At 34.0% G+C, this 19721-nt stretch overlaps 7 protein-coding genes and 1 non-coding gene across 8 annotated transcripts; 5 read left to right on the forward strand and 3 right to left on the reverse strand.

Moving 5' to 3' along the window:
* The first annotated feature begins 985 nt into the window (after positions 1-985).
* KAFR0Atrna2G lies at positions 986-1056 on the forward strand. The gene has a single exon. It is a non-coding gene; the product is annotated as a tRNA-Gly (tRNA).
* Positions 1057-1918: 862 nt separating this feature from the next.
* Positions 1919-6925, forward strand: NUP188 (Nup188p; the record flags this gene model as incomplete). Its single annotated transcript, XM_003954795.1, has 1 exon — positions 1919-6925. The coding sequence occupies one exon, from the start codon at positions 1919-1921 to the stop codon at positions 6923-6925; it is 5007 nt and encodes a 1668-aa protein (XP_003954844.1).
* A 234-nt stretch (positions 6926-7159) lies between these two features.
* MDM1 (Mdm1p) lies at positions 7160-10603 on the forward strand (the record flags this gene model as incomplete). The annotated part of the gene is made up of 1 exon (XM_003954796.1): positions 7160-10603. The coding sequence occupies one exon, from the start codon at positions 7160-7162 to the stop codon at positions 10601-10603; it is 3444 nt and encodes a 1147-aa protein (XP_003954845.1).
* Positions 10604-10788: 185 nt separating this feature from the next.
* Positions 10789-11589, forward strand: SEC65 (RNA-binding signal recognition particle subunit SEC65; the record flags this gene model as incomplete). Its single annotated transcript, XM_003954797.1, has 1 exon — positions 10789-11589. One exon carries the CDS (start codon positions 10789-10791, stop codon positions 11587-11589), a length of 801 nt encoding a protein of 266 aa, XP_003954846.1.
* A 188-nt stretch (positions 11590-11777) lies between these two features.
* On the reverse strand, positions 11778-12116 carry KAFR0A02760 (uncharacterized protein; the record flags this gene model as incomplete). Its single annotated transcript, XM_003954798.1, has 1 exon — positions 11778-12116. The coding sequence occupies one exon, from the start codon at positions 12114-12116 to the stop codon at positions 11778-11780; it is 339 nt and encodes a 112-aa protein (XP_003954847.1).
* A 185-nt stretch (positions 12117-12301) lies between these two features.
* On the reverse strand, positions 12302-14956 carry ZDS2 (Zds2p; the record flags this gene model as incomplete). Its single annotated transcript, XM_003954799.1, has 1 exon — positions 12302-14956. The coding sequence occupies one exon, from the start codon at positions 14954-14956 to the stop codon at positions 12302-12304; it is 2655 nt and encodes an 884-aa protein (XP_003954848.1).
* Positions 14957-15699: 743 nt separating this feature from the next.
* COQ5 (2-hexaprenyl-6-methoxy-1,4-benzoquinone methyltransferase) lies at positions 15700-16659 on the forward strand (the record flags this gene model as incomplete). Its single annotated transcript, XM_003954800.1, has 1 exon — positions 15700-16659. One exon carries the CDS (start codon positions 15700-15702, stop codon positions 16657-16659), a length of 960 nt encoding a protein of 319 aa, XP_003954849.1.
* A 60-nt stretch (positions 16660-16719) lies between these two features.
* On the reverse strand, positions 16720-19245 carry BUL2 (ubiquitin-ubiquitin ligase BUL2; the record flags this gene model as incomplete). Its single annotated transcript, XM_003954801.1, has 1 exon — positions 16720-19245. One exon carries the CDS (start codon positions 19243-19245, stop codon positions 16720-16722), a length of 2526 nt encoding a protein of 841 aa, XP_003954850.1.
* Positions 19246-19721: the final 476 nt, after the last annotated feature.

Consider the following 19721-nt stretch of genomic DNA (forward strand, 5'->3'; position numbering starts at 1 on the left):
GAACTTTTGGATGCGTTCCTTTCTCGAACAAAAAATTAAATACAATTTCGTTCTGACAAATAAATGACAGTAAAAATAATGTGCCTGAATTTATGCTAGTTTCGTAAATTCTTATTCAAAACACATTTAATGGGAATAAAATTATTAATATTTGTGAGTAAATTCCCCAATTCATCTATTCTTCTTTTAACGAAAAAAGCGACTATACATCTAGTCGTATCTCTTACATATTAAAATGCCCGGTAATACATGCAAAAATACATAATGATATATAAATATACTTTAACCAATTAAAAAATCCTATAGATATGATCGTCTCATGAAAATTTGACGTAAAGGAAGATCAGAGGATGTCTCTTGTATATTATTATCGTTAATATTGTTCATGTTGTGGATGTCAGCCAAATAATTAAAATAATTCTTATTAGCCAGTGGTTATACCAAATAGTGCACTGGTTTTCTATACAATAAAATATACAATAAATAATATACATTGAGACAAACTTTGATCAAACTTCAGTGTTCACCTGAGTATTTATACGTTTTCCAACATATTTTGCTTCGTAACAATTTTCCATGTTCTATATTCAAATTTGTAATATTCTTTAATATTTACTGCCGATAAATTCATCAATTTATCACATTACCATATTATTATGTAATGTTTCCTATCGATAAATTTACTGTTCTCATATTACCTCATTATTATGTAATTGAATTCTTCTAGAACATTCTAAATTTGTCATTCTAACTATCAAAACATTGAAATGTCAGTATAATGCCATTTCCAGCAAAATTGTTACAAGGAGGAACAGTACTCAAACTCGAAGGGTTACTCTATATTTGACAGGAACTTATATGTATCACTTTATTTTAGGATGTCTGGACAGGTCTGCAGCGCTACCAGGTCTTGGTATATGGGAAGCCCCAGTCATTGTATGTAGTACTTCAGAGTATATTTCTTGCCCATACAAGAAACAAATAGGCGCAAGTGGTTTAGTGGTAAAATCCAACGTTGCCATCGTTGGGCCCCCGGTTCGATTCCGGGCTTGCGCATTTATTTTTCCAATTTTTTATCCATGGTGGAGACGAAGGAGCTTCGAATCTTCCACATGAAAAGAACCCGTTGTTAATGAAATTTTTTTTGCGGTTCTTTTTTCTCTGTATATAAACTGAATAAAAACAACATTTTAATGAGTGGAACAACTTCAATTCCCCACCTAATAATATAATCTTCTTTTTTTCTATTTTACACACAAACTATGGGCAGTTTCAACTGCGTTACGCTTGGTCAAATAGGAAGAAACGTTAAATGGTATTGCCGCAATTGTTAGGCAACAATCTGTTCCATTTTGCTGTCCATCTAGCACACTTGTCAAATTCCCGATAGACTAATCATGTGACATATCTATCGGAGCCGTTGTTGTGCTGATATTAAGAATTTTTTTATGAAGACAGATTCTATCCTAGCTTTTAGGAATGTCACTTTTTCTTTTCTATAATTGTGACTGGAATCATTTCTGATAATTTCACATGAGTTCGAAGTTATCTGTTTTCTAACAACTTTTATGTGTCTTTTTATCTTGGTAATACCATTTTTAAAGTCATGAAGGTATAGCTTAGAGTATACCGATTTGGTAATCTCTGTCAATTAGAATCTCTATCAGATTTTAAGCTTATTCCAGTTGATGACATATTTACCCGGCCGAAAATTAATTTTTTGATGGAAGCAAAAATATATATATTCATCATCTTGATCATAAATAAATGAGCTACAGATAGTTTCTTCGGATAAATACCTAACAGTGACCCCTTTTGAAGCATTGCCATAACCTGTTGACTTCACCAAAGTCTTTTGTGTTTACACCGCCAGTCCTACTCCATCAGTTTACGGGGATTTAAGTTACATTAAACTGAAATGTCGAATAAAGCTATTGATGGTAGTAAACTAAGAGGCCCTTCGTTCACTTTTAGTGACGTCGAATTTTTCCTCAAGTCGTTTCCAAATAATTTTGACTTTACAAGAAAGGACCTCAACTCTAGTTTCATGAAAGTAGAAGAATTTCTTTCTCAAAACAAACAAATTTTTAAAACAATAGCAGAATTTGATAGTGATCAGCTCGACCAACATTCACAAAAATCTGCTCATTCATTTACGTTGAGAGGTTCTACATATGTAGCTACCAATGAAGATTGTAATATTGCAATGAAGTTGGCAAAATGTTTAACATTAAACTTCAAAGAATGTTTAAGATTAGTTATTCAGAGCCGGGAGAAGAATTATTGCCAAGTGGAACCTTCTTTAATAGACTTAACCAAACTCATATTGCGCGAAAGGAATGGCGTTATACAGACACTTTTCCATTTAATAAATAACGAATGTTTCCCAATTATTGAAGATAAATACTATAACCTTTTAACCAACGAATTAAAGTCTGAAATCTGTGAAAATTTGATCAATTTAATTTACAAAATTATCGAAAATTCCATAACTAATAATATTGAGCCTACTGAGATAAATGACAATGAAATACCGGAGAATGACTCTCAAGAATTGTTACAAATCAAGAACTCTTTTGACGTGGTGCACTTAGCAAACATCTTAAGCTTACTTTCAAATTTGTTCTTGAATTCGGCAACCCCATCCAAAATAGTCGTTAAATGGTTTCAAAATCTATCAATAATTACTGACTTTTTAGACAGTAAGCTAGGCATTATATTAAATGATTCTCCATATCCAACCATTTCCAAATTAGGTTCTTTTGTGACGATTAATTCCCTTTTAATATTAGGTCTGGATACTACAACCTTTTCGGTTAACATAGACACGCCATACTTCAGTGATACTGCGGCATTTTTACAAGTACAAGACGCTATCGACAAACTTTCTTCAAACTCAATTTTATCATACATGTGGTCTTTCGTACTATTCACTAAATCGTACATAATAGAAGAGGACGTCACAGCACATACATCTTTCCTCCAAGAGTTTCGTTCACATTGTGGGGACAACAGCCATCTATCAATGTTGTCTACATTGTTCGCCAAAAGAGCGGAAGAGCAGAATGTTTTAGGTTCGATAGTTGATTTATCTGAGTCTCTTTCGCCAGAGAAATTTTATTCGGCAATTATCTGTTCCTTCTTAGCATTGGCATTGAACTTTATCCCAATCACTATTGAAGTATCTAAAGTGATTAAATTCGTTTTACTAAAATGTCCTAAAGATTTTGTAGAAAATTTTTTGACATGCGATGCATTTGAAAGAAGTTTAATTTTAATTAAAGCCAAGCTTCCACTTGTAGATGAAGCCTTAATACCATTGATTAATATTGCTATCGTTAACATTGAATTTGCGAACTTTGAACTAAAAGAATTAAATACTTACGCTACAAAGACAAAAATCGGGGAATTAGACTATGATATATATGATGAAACCCTTAAATTGACGGGAACCTCTTCAGAAGCTCTAATTACTACAAGCAATATGCTCTCCAATGAACTAGTTGTTTTAAAAAAAGAAACTTTAATAAAGCCTCCTTTAGAATTTAATGATAGTATTTTGATGCCAATTCCAGCAGACACAAAAGGAAAAATCTTACAAGGTGCTTCTAATTCCTCTGATGATGACTTAGTTGTATTTATGCATAGCTACAGCGGCTGGTCTTTGATAGGTCGTGCATTACAAAATCTTGGTGAGCAGTATTCTCAACAAGGTAATGTAATGGATGAAAAATTTCAAGATATTATGATGTCAATTATTGAACTCACCTCCAGTCTTATTTCGTCTTCAGGTTCGGCCGAAAAAACTATAGAAATTTTGGGTTACATGTCAAGTAACATTAAAAAAGACGATATCATTTCTGTGATTTTCAAAATTTTCGAAGTGGCATTGAATAAAAGAAACTATAATATATCTTGTATCTGTTCTGACTTCACAGAATCTCTTATTAAAGATCTGCCACATTTTGTATGGTCCTTTCTCGCTCGTTCCGATATTCTGGAAAGATTTGGGAAAACAGGTTTAGCAAGTATTATTCTGGGTACTATGGAAATTACCAATGGGGAGTACGATTTTACAATAAAAATTTCCAAGCTAGCGACATCGTTGGTTCAAGAATCAATCTTCCAAGATTCTACTATTCCAACAAGGACCAAGAAAGATATACTTGAAAAAATAACCACTCATTTACTACATGTTTACCAGAGCTACCAATATTGGAAATTTGATAATATATACCAAAAGTTTGAACTGGGTTTTCACTTGGCTAAATTTTTTTCTAATGTTTTATCCAATCTACATGGAATGGATTCAGGTGCATCCCCACAGGATAGAATTACCAATATCCTAGCAAAGGCAGGAAGAGACGTCGTTATGACTTTCCTGGGTTCAGAAGCTCAAAATTCACAAGCATCTAATAATCTACTGAAGATACTACTCTCTGCATCAGATAAGCAGGTAACGACTATTGGTGATGAAGGTTTTGGCCCCACATATACTACTTTACTCAAAGCATCATTCGAACTGTCCAAAAGTTTGATCTATATCAGGAACGTACTCAAACTTTCGCCCAGCACTTTAGAGAAATCAATATTCAAGAATTCATCTACCCTTATAGAAATATATCATTCTACTCCTAGTATGAAAAGATGCATTATGAATGTTTTCAACGCATTGGTTAGCGTAACATGGAATGAAGACTATCCATCATTATTGGCATACCTCGGAGATAACCACTCCAAGTTATTCTTCAATACTATTGCTGCAGATATAACGAATGAACTCAGTAACTTCGAACTTTCCAATGATGTTTACGTATTTTTTGGGTCATTGATGCAGAGCAAACAATATGGTTTATCAATTCTTTTCCTTTCGGGCGAGATAGCTTCTCAAACAAGCTCTAATAGTGACAAATTAAAAGTCCCTGTGAAAAATATCAAATTATCATTGCTATCACTTTTAAAAAGTAATGCATTGCAGCTGGACAAATTACCAGAATTTGCTGCTTGTTCACTACTTGATGCCATAGCTTACACTCTAGACAAATGGGCCGACGGTAAGAATCAATCAACAGATGAAAGTTTTATTAACACTTTGATGCAGATTTTCAAGCGTTTCGTTCCCGTTTCTACCCTCATGAAAGATGATTCCGAGATTTTAACAATATCAGCAAAATATAGGCTTATTTCTCGGATTATTGAGATTTTTGCTCTATACCTCTATACATCCAACGACGCTAACTCTCTAATCTATACATTGTTAGATCAAGATAACCTATTCAGCATTATCAAACCTTATTTTAAGATGGACTGTGATGGATTTATTTCGACCAATGAACTCTTTGAAGAGTTCTCAAGAAATTTTCCAGGCTATACTCTTTCAAGTTTCCGAACTGACCACTTTTTCAATCCTGATATTCAAGAAGGACACGAACTTTTCAACATTGAATTGATGGATAAACTTTTTGGTAGCGAGGTATACTGGGCTGGAAGCTCAGAGCTGCCAGGTTTCAAGAAAAAGGTTGTTAGAGCTTCAGTACAATCAAAGTACATGAATCATCAAATTTCCACGGCCAAAGCTTGGGGCGCACTTCTGACATCATTTGTTAAGTTATCTTCCACTCCTTTGAAAGATACATTCATAGACATAGTTTGTGATTTTCTAGAATTGGACAGTGATGCCAATACGAGTAAATTTGGCACTAACTCCCTCAATAATGAGAAAATTGAGTTAACATTTTATATCCTATATTCCTTCCAAACTACTCAAAAGTCGATAACCGAGAAAAAGTTACTCGAGCTGCTATCAAAACTGATCACTATTTTCAAAACCGATACTGTTGATTATCTAAAAAATATTTCACATTCTAATAATAGCGGCACATATCGCTCCATTTTACGTTCTGTTTTGATAATTCTAGGACTCTTGGATAAGAAATCACAGTCGATAGAAATAGCATCAGATCAAATTTTAGAATTTTTTGAATGGGCTTTTAGTAGAGGCGTTCACTTAATCTTCTCAAGTATCCTTTCTGACATAGGTGCTTTGGTATCAAATGACACCTCGAAGGTATTCCATAATCTTGACGATAAAATTCAAGATTTATTTTTGCTACTCGCCCTTTTCAATAAGATCCAGGAATTGAAGCCTTCAGCAAATTTCAACCTAATTCTAGCCTCGTCTTTAAATGAACTTGGTACAATTAAAGTGATCCTGAGCTTATACTCCAGCTTCAAGTCCATCAATAGGAATGAAGAACCATTGTTGGGTTATATCACACTAACATTCATATCAGAGCTTTGCACAGTCAAAGAAGTCGCGGAAAAGTTCATAAGAAATGGATTGTTCGCTGTTTTGTTAGAAAGTCCTCTCTCTGTCACTATACAACAAGGACATATCAAACCAGAAACTTCACCAGGATTACATAATGCATGGAGCAACGGCCTTTTATCCATCCTGCTTTTATTATTGAGTGAATTTGGACTAAAAATACTGCCTGAGAGTTGTTTATTCATCTCGTATTTCAGCAATCAAGTAAAAACTGCGATTTCGACCTGGTCCGATAGCAAAATGGGTGTATCCACTGCTTTAATTAAAGAAACTGCACAGTTGGTTCTTCTACAAAAAATGCTGAGCTCTTTAAACTATCAGCAGTACTTGTCAAATTCTAGTGCAAGAGGAAACCAAGATGTAGACACAGAGGTAGTAGAATTGGTAATTGGATTAGATACATATCCGCAAAGAAAACAATTAAGCTCGGCATTGAACAAGCTATTGACGCATCCTAAGTTCTTAAACTCAAGGATAATCCCATCTACAATCGAAGAACAGAATTTCTTACAAGACGATTTCAACAGAAGCACCTTTGTACAGAAAATTAGTAGAGAGATCAAGGAACTACAACAGTCCTTGTTTGACGAGATATAAGAGTACCTCATATAAAGTACGTAAAAATAAATTACCTCATACTATAATAGCTTTGTACATTAAAATATATTTAAAAAATTGTAATAATGCTAAAAATCGAAACCATATTTATCGTAGTAGCTTATCGCGAGTTGGTTGCTACTTAAAGCTGTACCTAAATTTCAACTGTCGACTTTATCACAGTTTTACATTTCAATCCGAAAACATCAAAGTGTATTCTCAAAAAAATACATCATGATAATAATAATAATAATAATAATAAAGCACATATGGAAAAATAAGTACTTTAATAATGATATGTCCATTTTTAAACACATTATTTTATGCACAGCAGTCATTTGGGCTTGCACCTATTCCAACTCTAAGATAATCAACTGCTGTATTTGGCTAACAGTTTTTTTTGTTTTTACAATATCAATCAGTTTTCCAGAAGGCCATACTCCTTTTCCAAAGAAACTACCAGTAAGAAATGACCAACCTGTGATGAAAGAACATGCAGATTCGTCAAAACTATTTTCATATCATTCAGATATACCGCGTGAGTTGAATGAGATTACCGATCTTCTTATTCGTGAATTTATTGTACCGTGGTTTGAAAGGATTGATAGCCGTGAAGATTCTAAATTCAAACATGCAGTAAAGACAACAATTCTCAAAATTATAAAAGCACTACACATCAGTGTCTGCAGAGATGACGTTGCCACTAAAGTGTCACTAAAATTAATATCTTTAATCACGGATCACATCACTGTTTTCAATACGATGGATATACCCAGCTCATACCAAGAAAACAAGAAAGCGTCACTGAAATATGCCATTACGTACAATAAAATACTCAAAATACACCAAGGTATAACACTTAAGAGCGATAGTTTAGATAAAGATATTGAAAATCACACTAAAAACATCATTGAAAAAGCACTTTTTTCAGTTCTTGGCGAAGAAGAAATGAGCTCTCCATTTGTTTCAGTCCTATCAAAAGAAATTTTATCTATGGCTGTTTTCTGTCCTCTTTTGACGAAGTACTGTGACCCGTATAGTTGGAATATGTCTCTAATTTCTATCTGCAAAAAAATATTAGAGGAAAGAAGCCAGGCTCAAGAAGTTAGGAAAATCTTAACAAAACAGCTTCATACTTCTCAATTAATTGATCATGAAAACATCACCAACCTCAAATCATGCGCTATGGAATTTAATATCAACTCAGATACTTCGGATGAAGATTTTGAGATATTCCTGAAAAGGCTGAGCGAACTAGACTCACTGAGCGATTTGAGGTCAATTAAACTGACAATGATGATGGAATCACTGAAACTTTCATCTACTGACGAAAAGCACCCTTCAAAAAAAATAAATCTGCTAAAGAAAAGAATAGCTCTCTCATTGAACCTAGTTAACAGCAAATTGAAGTATTTGGATGCAAAAGATAAGAACATTTCGGTAGACAAAAAAGAAATGGATTTTCTAGATGATAAAGAGATTCTCTTAAAGCTTGAATCTTTTATATCACGGGTGAATTTGGATGCCATATTAAGTGATAATTTCTGTATGCTATATTTCAAAAGATATCTAACTATGAAGAAAGACACAGGGTCTCTTTTATATCTTGCCTTTTGGAAGAAGATTGAATCTTTGAAAAACCCTTTACCGTCTAGTGTATCAGTGGGCGCTACAGTAACTCAAATCTCCTTAGAAAATATGGAAAATATCAAAAATATTTTTTTTAATGATAAGCAGATACCCTATATGAAGGTTTTGGACGAAAAGTTAGTACTAGAATTACTTCAACTTATTCAAGAAGAGACGAACAAAAAAGATACGGTACGTGATGTGGAAAAGATCTTTCTTGAACTTCAGCACAAATCCATTTTGCATCTAAATATCCAATTTCTAAAATTCAAAAAATCAGGAATATTTATAAAAATGATTTCAGCACTAGAGTTTAGTTCGACAAATGTCTATACTGGGTACATCAGCAATAGGCCTACAAAAAATAGTTCTGATACGGTGCTTGGCAGACACAACCTTGAAAAACAACCAAATGAACCCATGGAAGTAATTCTGAATCCAATTATTAGTGAAGAATTGGAAAAAATTGCAAACAAGGAGAAATCGTACGATTCCACATATCAAAAGCTAGGAATAGCAGATATTGACGTGGCGTTCTTAATGAAAAATAATAGCCATATATCCCATTACGATATTTTAGATGTAAAGCCTCCAAAAATGGAGAATCACACCAAGAATGAAATATTTTTGGAAGATGATATGAAATGTGGAAATCCGTTGGGCATCACTCAAGGTAGTACTCTTCTTCAAGCAATAAAGTGTAACGAGGACGCTAATGAATCTGATTCAGATCTATCAACGTTAAACTCAGATATCGAACAGCTCACTAGGGAACTGAATCTTTTAAAACATCTGATTTTAAAGGCAGAATTAACAAATAGTAAGAAGCAGCTTACACTTTTGAGAAATTCTGAGAGAACTCTTCAAAGAGAGATGCGAAAAAAGAATCTTTTGAAACAAAGATTAGTAGTACAGCAAGACGAGGAGAGTATTTTTGGTAGGACTTCAGTTAGCATAAAATCATACTTTGCAGAAAAAGACATAATCGGTGCACATGAAACAGTTTATTATATCATCAACGTAAATTTTAAAAATGAAGAAAAAGTTACTTCATGGGATATTCCTAGAAGATTCAATGAATTCCATTTACTCAATGCATATATGAAAAAGAGGCATAGAGAGGTAATAAAAAAGTTGCACTTAAATGAACTTTTTCCATCAAAAACGAACATTTCATTAAAGTATCATCTTTCTCCAAAATTGTTGTACGAGGACAGAAAGTCAAAATTAGAGACTTACTTAAGAACACTACTGAGCATAAGTGAAATATGCCGTGATATTACTTTTAGGGAATTTCTGTCCAATACAAACCCATTCGACTCTGATAGCATAGATTTTAAGAAAACCAATCAAAAAAAGTTTTCAATACCAGAAGTAGCAATGACTGGAAAAGGAAACTTTTCGGCGTCACTCTCTTCAACATCTCAGTCACCTGAACTTTCGATGCACTCTGGGAGCAGTAATTCCGCTAGCGTAAAATCAGGTTTTAATAATGAAGATAATCAGACATTCACTAATGCCAAGACACCAGAATATGAATTTGAGCAGAGAACTATTGTGAAATCAATGTGTGACTTATTTATAGCAATATTTTCGTTAAACGGTGTAAAATCAATATGGCTACGTGGCGGCGGTATCATCATCCTTTTGCAACAGCTATTTGGAAGTACTATTGAAAAGTATCTTCGTGACACCATTGCAAGATTTACTAGCAAGGAAAAGACCGCTGAAATGTTGCAAGATTTGAAAGTAAGCCTGTGGGGACCCTCAGGATATTTTGAAAAACGAAAAGCTAGAAAAGAGGCGGAGCTTTTGCCAGCATCTGATGCAGAAAGGAAGAAGGCGCATAGAGACTCTTTAGTACTGATACAAGCTCTATTTGTTGAGACATTTAGCAAGCTGGTGGGTTACCGTCAAGCCCAACAAGGAGCGATTACTCTGCATCAAACCCTACAGAATCCATACTTAAATGCATCACTTCTATTAAGTATATTAGATATCATTGTCCAGGACATCATTCTTCAAGATGACTGGCAAAATCTCTCATAATCAAGATTATATAGAAGACTCCTTTATTTCAAGAGAAAATATAATTTTCAAGTACCGATCATTTTTACAATGTATGCAATTTTTCGTCTAGTGTGCAGGAAAAAAAACAAAAAGAAGCACCATTATTTGTACCTAATTGTAACGATAAGGTCAATAGAACGTTGGAACCTATAGAACGATTCAAGATGCCAAAATTGGAGGAAATAGAGGATTATGACGATATAGATAATCTAGAGATGGATTTGGCTGAGGTTGATCCAAGTCTAAGGACGCCAATCGCACCAAAAATAGTGCCTACTGTCGTTAGAAGTCAAGACCAGGATGATGTTAACCAAAGCAACCCATATGATAATAACGAGCAAATGACATTTATCAACCCAGATACAAATAAGGTTGAACGTTCTACGCCAATGAGTGAGGAAAAACTGAACGAAATCAAAACATATCAAATATTATATCCATGCTATTTCGATAAAAATAGGTCACATAAGGAAGGGAGAAGAGTTCCAAAGGAACTAGCGGTTGAAAATCCACTGGCAAAGACGATAGCGGATGCGGCTCGTTCTTTAGGTGTATTATCAATTCTTGAAGGTGAGAAAACACATCCTCAAGATTTCGGTAACCCTGGTAGAGTTCGTATCTTATTTAAGAAAGACGGTAGTATAATCAGAGGCGTAGGTATTGAAAAATTCAAAGGGGGTAAGCGTCAATTAATGAAGGAAATTTCCCAATATTTAATTAATCATCCTACTACAATCGCCAAACTAAGAGAAATTCCTTACCCCCCAGACTACGACAACATCGAATTCAAGAAGATTCCAAAGGTCAAAGGTTTTAAAATGAACGATATTGTACCATTACATAGTCCATTTTTGATGGGGCACCCAATGACAAAATCCTTATACGATGCCCCAGCACCTACTGCAAAACTACCTGACAAACCAATGAAAATGCCTAAGAATAAGTACAAAGTTGTCAGAAGGTAGCTACACTTTTTATATAGAAGCATGTACTATACTTAACTGAAAAAAAAATACTTCATGTTATTGATATCTCCATGATATATATAAATATATTAATCTGATGCTATTATACATTACGGTTACATGTGAATCAAATTCACGCCTACCAGAGATTATTCACCAATGTCAGCCTTCTTATTATCCTCAATAAATTATTGGTTATTATTAACAAACTCTTTTACCTTTTCCACTACATTTTCAATCTGTTTGTCTATGAGTAAAACGACCAGACCGTCACTACTAATTTCATATTTGATATTTCCTTCATTCGGTATACAGATTTCTTCATCAAACTTATCAAACCACTCATTCAAAGTATCTAATTCACTTGTTTCAAATGGCAGGATTAGTTCTTCAATAAATTCATGAGATTTTGTAGATTCTTGTTTTGGCTGTTCCCCATTATCATTATCTTCAAATTTTTCTATCACTTCTTCACTCTCTTCTTCTAACAAAACAAGCATACGATATCTATTGTCACTGCCAGCCATATCGAATTGATGATGGGATACGTCGCAGTATTTATCTGACGTTGGTAGCTCATCGAGAAATTTTTCAACCTCGCATTATATAAATCTACATTAATGAAAATGGAAAAAACTTAGCGCAGAGTCACAACTTACGATCGAACGAATAGATTAAAATAGAAAGTAATATAATACATAAATCCAGTGCTTCACATATCTGGTATGACAATAGTTCCATCAGATGCATTGTGTGCTGTAGTATAGCGACCGACCCCACCTGTTTCTTGTTCTACTTCTTCCAAATCTTCCTCATAGTCACTTTCGTTTGAAGAAACGGCTGCTTGTTCCATATAAAGTGTATGATTGACTAGGTTCAAATAAGCATACATGAAATTACTCAGCAAAACCTGTTGCCTCAGTTCTCTTTTGGGATCGCTTAACTTCAAATGACTCAATCTATAGATGGCTCTTTCGACATTAATGCCTAACCTGTGATCAAACATAATGACTGTTGATGTTGTCAGCATGGGCAATGGGAAACCGAATGCACTGTCACTAAAGTGAATTGGCGCATTTGGTTTTTCTGGCCTTTTAACATCGTCAAATGTTAATTTCCTAGGCGGTAAGGATGATATTGCGGATTTCAACTCTTTTTCTTGTTCTGCCGTGGTTTCACTTGATGATAACTCTGGATTTCTAAAATCCTCTCCTTTTAGGGCTTCGTAACTGACATCTTGTGATTCATCACCTTCCAACTCTACCGTTTGGATAACTGTTGAAGAAGATGATGATAATGAAGAAGAGGAAGCTGAAGAAGGAGGTGCAGATGCGTTTGATTCTTTCTTCGTACTCACTACACTAACAGCAGGTTGAAGAGAAGGAAGTTCTTTGTCACTAGTTTCACTATCTGAAGATTTGAAGCTCTCATGAGAGTGGATTGAATGACCCTCGAGGTTGTCACCCGCTGAATTTTCTCTTTCAGTTGTATACTCAAAAAGTACATCCTCTTTCAATGGCTCTTGGCCGAAAATTTGGTTTTCTGAAGAAGAGGAAGTTCTACGATGAGCTTTCCTCTTGAATAATTTTACAATTTTCTCTTCCAAAGTTTGCTTCTTCTTGGATACGTTTTTAGTTTTCGCAGTCATAGGAGTATTGGTAGAAGTAAATAATGGTTTATGGCGATTCTTGGAATGGTTACTTCTAGTTTTGTTATAATGAGTAGATTCTTGATTGCCTTTACTGACCAATTCATCGTTGAGTCGTCCATTATTGTTGTTCCTCTGAAGAAAATGAGCATTTTCATTGTTTACATTGCTCCAACCATCCGTCACAGTATCTGAAGCTAAAGCATCAAAATTTTCATGAATCATTGATTCTGAATGAGATGGTTTAACGAGGACACTATCATTAGAACTTTCATTTGAATCAATACTTCCATCATTTGAAGTTTCTTGTAAATTGGTCGCATTCGAGGTTTCTTCATCTACACTAGAATATGCGTAATGATCATATAAATCACTAATAGATCCAGGAGACTCGGTAACTGGTTCTGTGTAGTTATTACTTCGATTTACTGGTGATTTTTTAATGCTTGTTTTTGAATTGTAAGGATATTTGAAAGTTTTAGGTTCTTTGATATTTGAGTTAATCGGTTTTGAATGAATATTAGAAGGAGCTGAAGATGATCGCACTCTGTAGGTATTGAATTTACTTCTCCTTAGTGACGATCTTTGTGGAATTGTTAGACCGTTTTTCATTAGCATATTAGAAGCAAATTCGTCATCATTTTTATTATAGTGTTCATCATTATTAAAATTATTATCTTGCTGATCGCTATAATTCGAGAGAAGTTCCATGTCATCAGTTCCATTGGAAAAAGAGCCTGTCATGCTTAGAGTTCTTGCCAAAGTAATTGCATCAGAATCAGTTAGACCAGCTTTATTTGAAATTTTTGTTAGTTCTTCAGTTATATCTTTTAAGGAGACGGAACGTCCTTTATTTGAGCTTCTAAAGTTACCAATGTTCGGATTTTCCTCATCATTACTGTTGTTTCTGTTGTAATCGTCCTGATAATTCTCTTCTTCATACTCTGTATAAGATTTTCTCAAACGTGATGGTCTTCGCACTAAAGAGCCATTCTTGCTGGAATGCGCGTCGTTCTCCTTATTGATGTTATCGTTGTCATTGGACTTGCTGTCATCAATATGAATATGTTGTAAAGTATCTTGCACCAATTCAATATAGTTTTGTGGTTTCACATTAGGATGTTTACTTGCCGGAACCCACAATAAATTATTTTTTAATTTATCTTCATTATCTGTTCGATCATTAGACAATTTCCTCGAACTCTGTCTGGATGAGTTTATACCACTAAGATTTCTATGTTTCGGTAGTTTTCTTTGACTTTGTAAAGTTGTTTGATCATGCAAATACTCGGTACGAGTTATATCAATGCTGTCATCTTCCTCTTCGTCACTCGAGCTGCTATCTGAATTGTTATTGATTCTAACCAACGGAGGGTCATGAATGTGAGTGCCGAAGCTTTTACTCTTGGGCCTTGTATTGACTTTAGTACCTGTAAAAGTTGTAGAATCTGGTGTCCAAGATTTTCTCTTATTAAGATCATCATTTGTATTAACGTGCGATACTTTATACTCCAATTCAGGATCAATCAGTAGATCCATGGAGCCTATAGATAATCTTTTCAAGTTTTTAACATTTCTAACTTCGTTATCAATAGACCTTGCAGCGATTAATACTTCTGATTTTCTTTTATTCCTCAGTGATTCTACATTATTTGTATCGTCTGTCTTTGATCTCTTTCTGATTTGAATTGAATTATGAATTGTACCATCTTGAGTCATGATAAGTTGGAGGGATGTAGGATGTGCAAATATATATACCTGTGGTAACTAGAGTGCAAAAAACTAGTGCTGGACTTAAAAATAGCAATAATGATAAAAATAAAACTGAAAAAAAAAGTTAAACTATGTGTGATAGCAAATAAAGGAGTGTATTAGTTTCTTCTTAGAAAGGTTGGTAGTTAATAGAATATGGACAGATTTGATTCTCTAGTACTATACAGTTGGTAAAAAGAGAGAAAACTTTCCAAAGAGAAAGACTTTATATAACTTTAACTATTGAAACGCGTACTATAAATCCATCTATTACGAGAATCACCTTTTGATCCAGCGAAATACTGCGAAAACGAAAAAAAAAACGCATTCAATAAAAAGTTGACGTGAATTTCTCTCGAGATGGAATGTGAGAAAAATGCGTGGGCCAAGAATCGAATGGAGGACAATTTCTCGTGATAGTGAATGAATGAATGAATGAATGAATTGATAGATGATGATAGTAATACGCGGGAGGACTGTAATGTAAAGTGCATACTGCTCTGGTGTATTGTGTCATCGAGCTACTTCGTGCTTGGATGTGTTCTTATGGCGATTCTAATGAATGGAAGTTGTCGGAATTGTGAGACGAGTAGTTACAAGTGTCCTTTGAGTGGCTTCTACTAACAGTGACACACCATACAGTGGCATTGCTATTCGAAGATATTGTCAATGGCTACTGCTGCTCTTTGTTTTTGTCTTCTTTGGTTGTCATGGGGATTGCAGGGGTATCGATAAAAAGCACAAAAAAAGAAGAGAATCTGATAGGAAATAAGCAACTTACCTTGAGTGTAAGGAGTTACCGTGCCGCAATGTTCAAACCAGGGTTATCAAGAGCTTCTACGAAGGTCTTTACCAGATCGTTGGCTAATAAGGCACCATTGGGTAACAATGGAACCACTCATTTTGGGTCGAAGACCGTTCTAGTTGAGGAAAAGGCTAAGATGGTTGGTGATGTCTTCTCTTCGGTCGCAACAAAATACGATCTAATGAATGATATCATGTCTGTTGGTATTCATAGATTATGGAAGAGTCATTTCATAAACAAACTAGATCCAGGGAAAAGACCTAATTCAAATGTACCTCTTAATTTTATCGATGTAGCCGGTGGATCTGGTGATATTGCATTCGGTATTTTGGATTATGCTTCAAGGAAATTTGAGGATAATGTATCAACAATGGATGTAGTGGACATCAATCCAGATATGTTGAAAGAGGGTGAAAAGAGGGCCATCAATCTAGGCAGGTATCACAATGATCCAAGAGTAAAATTTATGGTTCAAGATGCTGAAAAACTGGAAAAAATAGAATCCAACTCAAAAGATATTTATACCGTGTCATTTGGAACTAGAAACTTTACAAATATTCAAAATGGGCTAAATACAGCATACAGAGTCTTGAGACCAGGTGGTATATTCTATTGTCTTGAATTTTCAAAAATTGAAAACAAGCTACTAGACTTCGGTTATCAACAATGGGCAAAAATGTTACCTGTCTTTGGCTCAATTGTAGCTAATGATTATGAATCTTATCAATATTTGGTAGAATCTATCGAAAGATTTCCAGATCAGGAAACTTTCAAATCAATGATTGAAAAAGCTGGTTTTACATCTACTGGGTATGAAAGTCTATCATTTGGTATCTGTGCCATACATTGGGGTATCAAAATTTGAAAATAATACTAAGGAGGAAAAAAGTCCATGTAAATAAAAAAATACATAAATCTTGTATGTCTATATCAAATTCTTTATATTAATTGGTATACTCAATTTCGTTGAACCAATATGACGATCAAATTTGATTGTAACTTCAATACAATAAAACCTACCGAATAAACAACTTTCAAAATTCGGTATTATAGTCTCATTCATGTCTTTGTTAATTTCAAGTTTGATTTTCAAGTTTTTCTCAAACTGTAAGTCATTAACTTTTGTCCATGACGATGTATTTTCACCCATTTGCTTATGTTTCTTAAAGAAATCATTAACTTCGGTGGTATGAACTTTCAGATCGATTAAACTCAAAATGTCACTTTCAATTTGTTCTGAAATAAAATCTTCAAAATTTAAATGTCTCAAATTATGAGATTGCCTACCAATATTATACAATTCATTCAATTTCGTTGACTCACTTTCAAATCTTGATTTGAAATCATTTGTTTCACGATGATAATTTTTAAATGTTTTTTGTAAATTTTTCAGTCTTTCTTTATCTTGTAACAGTTCACTATGTAACTTGATTGGTATCGAATAATCTGATTTAATATTAATTGCGACCAATTGTAATGAAATCGAATGAATAGATGGGGGTTCATGTGGTAAACTATTGTTTGATTGTAAACATAGCAATTTTAATTCGATTTCATCTAAGAGTTCGATATTGTTTGTGGTATTTAACCTCACCCAATTATCTTGATCATGCTTATTTTTATTTTCAAATTTGTTAGTCTTTCGAAGTAATGATGGTGAACAATACGGCAAGGATTTGGTTGGTATATTGGCTCGTACAATAATTAGACCGGAATTGTTTGTGGAATTAGCACTACTGTGACTAATATTTGGCGAGGTTGGTGTTTGTGATGCAGTAGGGTGTGCAATATCATTTACAGATGACAATGATAATGAGGAAGAAGCTGAACTTAATATACCAGATAAAAATCCGCTACTTGAATGTTTTTTAAATTTATAATTTAATTGTGCTTCAATTGTATTTTCCTTTGGTAAAATATTTTTGAAATCTGACAGTAATTCATTGTTATTATTTAATCTATTATTAATATGCAGTTGATCCAATTTTCTTTGTAGAATTTCTTGTGAATTTAATTCGTTGATCGTAGCATCATCAAAGTTCCCACTAAGATATAATCCATGAATATCAGATGATATAATTGGTTTATTATTTTCGAGTTTTCTGAAAATGTTTTTCAATGCGGCTATTCTTTCATCAATCAATGTTTGTAAATCATTTAATTGTCTCATCGATGTACGTTCACCAAATAATCTGGAGTCAACTTGAAATGGCATTACCCTAAGATTATATTCTTTTTCCTTCATAATGAATAATTTTGATGAATTTAAATTTTTTCCAACAATCTTGGCATCTATTGTATAATTGATCGAGACATTATCGTCTGATAAATCATTGGTCAACACTGGAGAACCTTTCATACCGTTATGTCCACAACCCAATACGTCATTCATATGAATCGAGGCATATTTACCAAAATTTTTGAATTTGTCTATGTTCAAACTTGGTGGTAAGAGGACGTGTGTTGATATTTCATGCTTACAAACTACATCTAGTAGTTGATTTGGTAACTTAAACATGAAAAATTTCTTATATTTAGTAAATGGTTCTAACATTCTACTATTTTTCAAACCTATTACACAATTGTCGTATTTATCAATCTCTCCAGTTCTAATATCAATACCGGAACTCAAATCAATATCTGTATACGACCAACTTGCACTTAAATCTACCATCCTAAGGAATCTTTTGATGGTCCTCTTCCCCTGTACCCTATCAACGATGGAAATGTAACCTTCTAACGTTACATAAAACATTTCGAATTTTAAATGTTGATTAGTGGTATTTTCGATAGTACAATAACCATGGATTATATCACCATTTGTATATTCTTTCAAAATTGAGGTTTCCTCCGATTTAACGTGAGGTTGAGAAGCATTTTTAGTAATTTTAATTTCAATATTGATTGGTGATACATTTAACTTGGGTAAAGAATATAATCTTTCTATAATAATATTATCTTGATCGTTTAGATCGTCTTCCATCATATAGTGGACTGTTTGTAAATGCTCTAAGTCCAAAGATGTTGCAGATGAGGTTGCTGTGGGTGTCTCTACGGTGGGTGTAGTAGTAGTATTAGTAGTTTCTTCCTGATAATTGGGTGGGAATTCATGCCTATCTGGATCGACATTGCCCTGAGGAATATGTCTATGTAATACGTTATACATCTCAAATGAGGGAAGTACGTCCACTAGAATGGATTCATTGTCATTGGAATCAGCAGCGTCGTGATAATAGTTATCTTGCAATACGGGTAAGTTTTTGATATCACTATTTGTACCATGCGATAATTCAGATCTGCCTAATTTGAGCAAGTTAGTGGTGGATGCACTTTTATTGTCCGTTCCTGATAGTGGTGCTGGTGCTGGAATAATGAAAGCATTCCCACTTGAAATTGATTGTTTTAATTGTGGACGACGAAGAGAATGATTTGGATTAGAAGATCGTGGCATCTATCCTACGCAAAAAAGTTCCAACTAGTTCTTCTTCTTCTTCTTCTTCTTCTTCTTCTTCTTCTTTCTGACAGAGAAAAGGACACAATAAAAAGACACTCCATGTATGATGGCAATAGAGCTATTTTATTTATTTATATTCTCAATGCTGTCCTCATTGCCCATCGAGGATCTTAACGATTTAGTAGTCTAAAAAAAAAAAAAAAAAAAAAAAATTTAAGAAAGATACAGCGACTCCGCTGTGGAGAATGAATTACAATTATATTCAATAGTACATTTATATATATAAGAGCCAGCATCTCTCTTTCTCGAGAGAAAAAAGAAGAAGAGGAAAGAGAAGCATTCCAAAGTACCTCTGCAATGGATTCATGCAGGTTCTACAAAACTTCTCCACATCTCTGTAGTGATGGTGATGCTGTTGTGGAAAAAAACTCGCAAAAAAAAAATAGACGATGCCTTGCTCGACGCTCAAGAAG

This window comes from Kazachstania africana, chromosome 1 (assembly GCF_000304475.1).
Source record: "Kazachstania africana CBS 2517 chromosome 1, complete genome".
Lineage (NCBI taxonomy): Eukaryota > Fungi > Ascomycota > Saccharomycetes > Saccharomycetales > Saccharomycetaceae > Kazachstania > Kazachstania africana.